The sequence below is a fragment of the Eleutherodactylus coqui genome, chromosome 3 (assembly GCF_035609145.1).
Source record: "Eleutherodactylus coqui strain aEleCoq1 chromosome 3, aEleCoq1.hap1, whole genome shotgun sequence".
Lineage (NCBI taxonomy): Eukaryota > Metazoa > Chordata > Amphibia > Anura > Eleutherodactylidae > Eleutherodactylus > Eleutherodactylus coqui.
The window spans coordinates 36,012,090-36,021,049 of record NC_089839.1 but is presented as its reverse complement, the minus strand read 5'-3'; the positions used below and the strand labels follow the sequence as shown (position 1 = coordinate 36,021,049).

Below are 8,960 nucleotides of genomic sequence, written 5' to 3'. Positions count from 1 at the left end.
TCGGAATGACTTCAAATGCCTAAATAGAGGCACCTGTAAGCTTTCCGCAGTGTTGAACGCTGCAAAACTGCCTCCCCCTCTCTTTTGTTCCCAGCTCCTATAGGAGTCTATGGGAGCAGCCAGCGTATATCGGTCGAAACATAGAAGCAGAACTATCTTTTTACCCAGTATATAATAGCAGGTGCAGATTTCAGTCGCGTATGTGCTATTTTTTTACAGTGCATCATTTTTACACGCTGCAAATTCACCCATGTAAACGGAGGCATTGCAATCCAATGCCTCAGGTGGTCGCGTTGATCGGGCAGGCGTGAAAACGCGGCTACATAGCTGCGTATATACGCTCTTGTGAATAAAGCCTGAGAAAGAAACGGCAGTATCTATCTATCCGGGGTTTTTTTGTTTTTTTTCAAACATGCGCGCAATAACGCGGCGTTTGAATAGTCAGGAAAAAAAACCAAACCCCGGTTTATGCGCTAAAATGCTCCATAGTGGCGAGAGTACTAGCGCATGTGTCCATGTGTTTAAGCCCTAAGAATGCATTCTTGCAGAGAAGACAAGAATGATTTTGATCTACTGTAGAGACATCTTCAATGGGGTCGTTATTCATGTTTGCACTATGCAGAAAGCGATCTAGTAAGCGCACTTTTTTTCGTATATATTGCAGTTGTCGTGTGCATTTATGATCATTTATTAGGTATTTTTCTTCTTCTTTCTATGTTCTACTCTACATATCCCATCCTTTGTGCGATATAGCTGTATTTGCCATGCTCATGCATCCCGTTACTTGGCTTATTGTCACCAGACGGTGCATACAGATTAAAGGGTTGGTGGGGAGGACTTGGCACAGCCGTAGAGCAGGAGGGAGGGATATTCAGATAGAGATGGGTGGGAGGGAGAGGAGGAAGCTCTGTTGCATCAGCTGCAGCTCTTTTAGTGGTTGCGAGAGCTTCATGAGTAGACCAGATCGAGTCTGGAGCTCACAAAACCCTGACAGCCGTATACGCTGCCATTGTGCGGACCTTCATACACTCAACTGTGGCACAGCCAGACCTGCCGAACCACCGTGCATCATCACCGCTACCCCACCATCTAATTATGGAGAAGTCCTGTGAAACCAATGGCCACATTGACAAATACCCTGACTACACCGCGTGCCAGGTGGAAGATGCTGACAAACCTAGCAAGAGGAAGACAGGACAAAAATGTGGCCAGTTCTTGAGAAAGAATGCCATAGTCATCCTCACTGTGTCTGGGGTGCTGGTAGGAGTTGGGCTTGGCACAGCGGTGAGGAAGATGAACTTGACCAAAGCTCAGATGACCTATTTTGCCTTCCCCGGAGAATTATTACTGAGGATGCTGAAGATGATCATCCTTCCGCTGGTCGTGTGCAGTTTGATCTCTGGCGCCGCCAGTTTGGACACTAGATCATTGGGCAAGTTGGGTGGTATCGCTGTAGCCTACTTTCTTGTCACTACTCTTATGGCATCGGGCTTGGCAATTGCCTTGGGATTCATCATTAAACCAGGAGCTGGGGCAGGTGCCCTAAACTCCAATGCACTGGGCATTGAAACCACCATCACTACTAATAAGGAAACGGTGGACTCTTTCCTGGACCTTGCCAGGTAACTTTTTTTCTCCTTCTAGTGGCGTGCGGTACCATGTGTAGTTTGATGTGTCAGCCCTGAGCAGGGAGCAATGTTTTCTATATCTAGTCAGCATATAAATACTAGCAAGGCATGCTGGACCTTAAGGTACCTTTACAAGGAGCATCTATCTTCAGATATCGTTGATATCGATGATGTCTCATTAGTTGTTTGCAGAGATATCGTACATAGAGGGGATCTTCACGCAAATTTGTTCGCAAGTCGTTCAGATATGAGCGACTGTGACTTTACACCAAATGACTTTTGAACAACAGCGACTATTTTTTTTTTTTGGTAAGCTGAAACGAAATGACTAGCAACTTATCTCTTGCCCCCCCCATTGGTGGTCATGTATACACTGTACGACTGTTATTTGAATTCGCTCTTTCGAGCAATTACTCGGCTGATAGTCATCCCCTGTAAAGGTACCTTTATAATTCGTCAATGCCTAGTCAAATACAGACTGTTTCTACTTACTTAAAGGGGTTGTACCAAGATTAGAAGTTATTACCTATCCACAGGATAGGGGACAACTTGCTAATTGGTGGTGGTCTCATAGCTGAGACCGCCGTCGATCTCGAGAATAGGGATCGAGTATCCCTGTCCCCCTCATTGGTTAGTAGGGAGGAGACTGAGTGCAGCGCTGGTCGCACAAGAGTGCTAGCACTCCATTGACTTTGAATGGGACTGGGGAGATGCACCCGTTCAGGTATCTCCGATTGCCCCCTGAAATGAATAGAGCGCCGACCGCATGTGCTCGGCCAGCGCTCCATTCCCAGTGACGTCACTGTAGAAGCAACCCCGCAGTGAAAGGCAGAGCAGGACTCGGAAGTCCCGTTCTTCAGATCAGCGGTCAGACCCCCATGATCAGCCAGTTATCCCCTATTCCATGGATAGGGAATAACTGGAAATTCTGGTAAAACCCCTTTAAGAAAATGGTATATTATTTTTTTTCTGTCTTACGCTAATGTAACGGTGAGTTTCGCCATATGACACACCCAACACTGCTAGATACATCTATTCAAGTACCAGCTTCCATCCTTTGCCTATTCCTTCATAGACTTTCCAAGAAATCATATAGTTTGTTAGCTGTAATTAATGTAAAATCTATTTTTTCATTATGGATATAGTTTCCCTTATAACAATTAACCCTTCACCATTCTTCTTCATGTAATATAGGATATAGCATATAAGGAGGCAGTTTAAATATACAGTATGACCTTATAGAGCAGTGCGGTCCGGCACATGGAGCTGCACGCTACTGCATTTAGTGCTACTATATAAAGAACATTATTATGGTAGCTGGCATGTGCAGTCCCTCTCACATGATGCAACACCACCGGAGATTTACATGCCCACCGTGCGGGCAATGCCTCATTGGTATCTCAGGAAATAGCTGCTATCATCTAGTGGTTCTAGGTAGTTTCCATACATCCTCTGCTGGTATCGAGATACAACATGAAACGTTTGGAATAACTATAAAGAAGAATTGCAAACAAACTAAATCTGCCCATAAACAGAGCAATAAATGGTAATGGCAGGAGCAGCGTTATTTCCGTGCAGCTAGAAGGGGGCCCATGCAAAAGAAATCCGGACAAGTATTCGACCTAATCAATGATTTGTTTTACAAACGCCGCATTCGAGCGATGGTCTGCAAGGTCCCATTCAAATCAATGGCGGCGTTGTACCGCGTCTTGTTGGTGCTCAGGACTCTGCGCTAATTGAAGTAAAAAGCGGCAAGTGTGAGAGCGGTCTAATGGTGGGAATGATTTTCCATTCCTCTGCATGGATGCCCTTAATGGGCATCAGTAGAGATGAGCAAAGTTTTTAAAAGTTTGTTTCGGCCGCGTCACTGAAATTCCAAAAAAAACTTCAGTTCGAAACTTCAAATAATGATGATGGCCAAATGGTGGTGGCTCAGTGGTTAGCACTGTTACCTTGCAGTGCTGGGGCCATAAGTTCAAATCTGAGTAAGGACAACATCTGCATGGAGTTTGTATGTTCTCTCTGTACCTGTGTTGGCTTCTTCACAATAATAATTTGCACATTCCAAAAAATGTGAAGAACGACCTATGTATTTGCTGAGCAAATATGCAGTGAATACGTGTTCACTGCGTACGTGCGCCGGCCCATTCTCCTCAATAGCCTATTGCAGTATGTGATACACACCAAAATAAGACGCGCTTGTTTCATGCGATAGAAGATCACATGAAAAATACGCTCATGTGAACAAACCCATTAAAATTGGTCATGTAAAGAAGCCCAAATAATGTATACATTTATTTACGGAGAAGGCAGAAGAAGCATGGTGGCTCAGTGGTTAGCACTGTTGCCTTGCTGGGGTCTGAGGTTCAAATCTGACCAAGGGCAATATCTGCATGGAGTTTGTATGTTCTCCCTGTGTTTGTTTTGGTTTCTTCCCACAGTGCAGAAATATACTAATAGGTGAATATAGATTCTAAGCCCAATGGAGACAGAAAGTAATGTAAAGCGCTGTATAATATGCACATGCTATATAAATAAAGGGGATTATTATGAAACACAGTGAGAACATATGAACTCCATGCAGATGTTGTCACATTCGAATTTGGGACTCCAGCAAGGCAACAGTGTTAACCACTGAGCAACAGGACCGCCATCACCTTTTTTTTTCTTCTTCTGTGGAGGGGGTCGAAACGAACTGCTTGAGGTTCGGGTTTGTCGCAAACCAAACTTTTAGTAATCTGATACAGGATTCGGCCAGTTCGGATCGCTGAACACTAAGTATCAGTAATATAGGATCGTCACCTGTGATGGGCCAATCTTACTGTATAAGGGCTCAGTCACACGGGCGTTTTTACTGCGTGCATCAAAAAAAATTCTCACCTACAAAAAGATAGAACATATGGGTTGCAATGGACATGGTCACATGTTTTTTTAACACGCGCAGTGACTAAACCCTAAAGCAGCCTTATAATAGCCATTAACTCTTCATTGGATTAGTGACTTTTCACCACCCACATGGTGGGATAAGAACTTTCTAATATTCTGAATGTAGATTAAATATGATTGCCCTCCAACCTGCAGATGATGACAGTATGATGTTTGTCATTGACTCACTTTTTTGCTATTTCCCAGCAATATTATTAATGTTGCAAATCGCTTATTTCAGCTCTAAACTAAAGACAACCCTGTGTTAAAATTAATTGATCCAAACTGAAAAAACACAGTACCAGAAATATAAACACAGCACCAGAACCAAGTTCCATACATAGATGTGCAGCGTCCCGTAGGGTAACTCAGAACACGGGCATACGCTGAGGTGCTGGGAGGGTAGAGTGGTCACTTGTCACGATGGCAATTACCAGGCTCCCACACGTAGCCTCGGCCAGAGCAGCACTGGGCCTCTTCCAGACACCCCTAGGAGTGAAATGGCCAATTTAGATGGAACAGGAATACATCTTTGTCACGCGTGACGCCACCGTTCCTTTTACCCACCAGAATGACCCTCGGCGGTAATAAAGAGAACTCACACACAATGTAAGGTTGAAGTACCTCAGTCCCTGGGAACGGTCAGGGCCTGGCAAAACTTTACTTGAAAACTTCAATGTCACACAAATCAGGAACACACTAGTGCAGGTAAGAACAGGCGGTAGAGGACAAAGAGGAAACTCAGGATGACACTGATCCTGCAGGTCTGCATTATCTGTCAGGTCCTGCTCCTAGAAGAGGAACTCTCCAGAGAAGGATAGGGGTAGGGTGACTCCACAGACACTCTTGTAACACCGTACCTCTGCACGGTGGTCTTGGACTTTCTTTTCTCCTCACGCTTTCTCTCTCTCACTCTCTCTCTCTCTTTTAATGGTTCCTGGCATTAGGGTCCTAAGGAAACCTTTCTTTCTCTTCCATTCTTTACCACATGAGGGTTGAAGGTACCCTCATGTGGCTGGCACTCTCTCTTAGGAACCCAGAAGAACTGCTCCTTGCTCTCGGTCACTCATACTTATAGAATCTAGCATACCACATGACTGGACATAAATTGATACATTTGCAGACATCTCCCAGTCTTATGCAGACATTAACCTCTCAATTGCTGCAGCTGTGCAATACATATAACAAGAGAATAGACAATTTGCACAGTACATCTACACAAAAGACATTACATGTATGACACTTATGGAGGGGCCAGGAATAGACGTTCTGGGCCACTACAGATGCAATACCAGAACCAAGCTCATAACATAATTACAGCACTGGAACAAAACTCAGTACATCAATACAGTATGAATCAACCTTAGTATACAGATACAATACCAGAACCAAGCTCAGTACATACAAAACAGCACAGGAACCAAGCTCATAACATAAATACAGCAGGAACCAAACCCAATACATATACAATAGCAGAACAAAGCTCATGACATAAATACTGCACCGGAACCAAGCGTACATAAATACAACACCAAAACCAAACTTATAACATAAATACAGCACCAGAGAGAAGTTCAAAAAAACATAAATGCAGCCCCAGAACCAAACTCTTTACACAAATACAGCCTGAGTAACCAATTCATAACATAAACACAGCACCAGAACCAAGCTCATAATATAAATACTGCTTCAGAAGAAAGCTCAGTAGAAGAACTAAGTGATTGTGTTGCAGGTCTGCTGATGGGCTGACAGAAGGGTTTAGGAACATCAGAAGGGGGGAGACAAAGCCAGGAGGAGGAAGGTTCATGTAACATAGTATGCTAGGCTGAAAAAAAGACAATTGTCCATCCAGTTCAGCCTGTTGCCATCCTCCATGTTGATCCAGAGGAAGGCAAAAAGTTAGGCTAAGCTTCAGAAGACACTGCTGCACAGAGGAAGAGGATCAACTGGTTGGGCTGACCTTGGGGGGGGGGGGGCATAACTTTCAGCCTACATCCAACTGTGCCCCTCTACAAGCTTGCGGTCAGTGCCCTGTGCAACCACATGGGTCCCACATCACTAAGGCCAACCATACCTGTAATATGTTAATGTGAAACTGTCCTAACGGCCTTGGTAGGGCATGTGGAAAGAGGTTAGATGCAGACGGGAAGATCCCCTTTATAAACTACTGTAAAATGCTGATTGCTGTAGTTTCCGTTACAGCTCTGATATGTGATATTCCTGTTTGTTTCTAAGTAATAAGAAAAATCTGTCCTCTATGGGAACCATTACCTTTAAAGGAACCTCTTTTTGGAACATTGCTTTAGATATGGTTATGTTAGGAGCCCTTGAAGACATGATAAAGATTTTGTCATATGTTGAAAGAGCTCAGGAAATGAAGCTTTATGTAGATAATAACGGACGTTTCTAAAACTCTGATCACGTGATGCCAGTTTCACAGACATTTTTAAAGCAGAACAGAACTTCTAGAAAACAGATAGAAAAGCTGAGTGATAGGTACAAGATCTCAGCATCGGGATTGGGAAGTAGTAATATAGGTCACCCAGTACATCGTCCTTGAATCCAAGGAGGGTACTGACTAAAGGGGTTCTTCCCTTTGGATGATCCCTACTTCTAAACAGAATCACTTGATAACAAGGTGATCACAAAGTGACACCTGCGATCAGCTAAAAAATCTGTGGGGAAGCCTGCTATTAAATTTCCCTGCAGTGCCCCCATAGGACAAAGGACAGGCCAAGTCTTCAAGAACAAAAGATGCTCTTTGTAACCACTCTTCAAAAAATGAAGATTCTCAACAGAGGATCCCCTTCTATTAACTCAGAATTCTCTAATATGGTATATGAAAAATGTTTTTTAGCCACCATAGAGGAGTTCTCTGGGACTTTTACTATTGATGACCTATCTTTAGATTAGGTGATCAAAAGTTGATTGATGGGGATCTACCTTTTGGGATGCTACCAATGAGCTGTTTGCTGGGGGTACTGTCAGTGCTAATAGCACTGGAAGCAGACAGCGCTGCTGTATTGCATAAGCCCTGGTTGGTAGGGTAGGCACAGCTTCTATTTAGCCCAGCTTGCAGTACCAACCTGGGCTGTTACAATATTGTTAGCAGTATCTGTTTCCAGGACTGTCCACACTGACTGCGGCCCAATGAACAGGTTGATCAGCTGGGATCCCAAGCAACGGACCCTTGCCGATCAAGTATTGAACACCTATCTTAAAGATAGGTTATCAATAGTAACAGTTCTGAACCCCTTATATTAATAAAGGCCCTTTTAGACACAACAAGAATCGCTCAAAAATCGCTCAGAGCCGTCTTTTGAGCGATTCTCGTTCTGTCTAAATGCAGGGGCATCGTGCAGTTTTTGTGCATGAGTCGCTAATTGCTGAATTCTAGCTTGCTAGAATTCAGCGATCAGCTGTTATCAGCGGAGCAGGCTGTTATCAGCCTGCTGCACTGATAAGATTCTCTGTGCCTGTGTCCTGCTGTGAATTCACAGCGGGGCACGAACTGTAAGCACAGAGAACACTACAGCTATTTGCATATGCAAAGCAGCTGTAGTGTTCTATTAGCGACCGTGGCAGTGTCCCACTCCGGCTGCATATTCTATAGTAGCTAATTAGCTACTATAAAGTACGCAAAGGTGATCGCTCAAAACTGTCACTAAAACTGTGTAAATGGGGCTTTAGTCCCATCCTATTGTGCCTTTCTGCCTGAATGTTATTGCTATTTCAACGTCCCAGTTTCCTTTCTCTGAAAGCCTTTCTCTTGGAGTATCTTAAGCTCATGTATGGGGGCACACCCCGGGCTCAAACTTTCTGATATACTGTCTTTATATATTTGGCACCTGATCACTCATCTATAGAGGAATCCTGCAGTGAGTTCTAGGGTTGTTTGTCTATATAGATTGTCTATGGACAGGGAATAAAGTCCTTGTGTGCGTTCCTCGCCCACGACGTATGTAAATAAGCCTTGTCCCCATCAGCTGAGGGCACGACCGTTAGCCGCTAAAGCGTAAAAGACAATACATTACTAAAGCACATCTTGTATTCTTGTTCAATGAGTCCCTTTTGAGCCCGTCTTACAGCGTTATGTAGTAAAACAAATGGTTCCCAAGATGTTCCTAATGTGGAAACACAAGCCTGCGATCACCTTCATGTATCTGATTCTACTTTGCTGATATATAAGCATATGGTGTCAGGCTGTTCTTCAATTGCGTCATCCAATCAATGCTTCTATAATACAAATGCTCCCCACCACCTATGGTATAGTTGTTGACATGGGCAAGGCATATGTCTAAGGCCAGGCTCACACGAGCGGGTCGGATTCCACGTTAATTACATATGGGCTGTGGGTTGGACGGCCTCCATTGACTTCAATGGGGGCAGTCTGCGGCAAAATAGAGT

General features: G+C 44.0%; 1 protein-coding gene across 1 annotated transcript in view; it reads left to right on the top strand.

Moving 5' to 3' along the window:
* Positions 1-947: 947 nt before the first annotated feature.
* The window catches only part of SLC1A4 (solute carrier family 1 member 4), a 44,271-nt gene continuing 36,258 nt past the window's right edge, over positions 948-8,960 (top strand). The window contains exon 1 of the mRNA XM_066595483.1: positions 948-1,622. Within this exon, the coding sequence (XP_066451580.1) occupies positions 1,096-1,622 (527 nt within the window). The 5' untranslated portion in view covers positions 948-1,095. The remainder of the gene's footprint in view (positions 1,623-8,960) is intronic.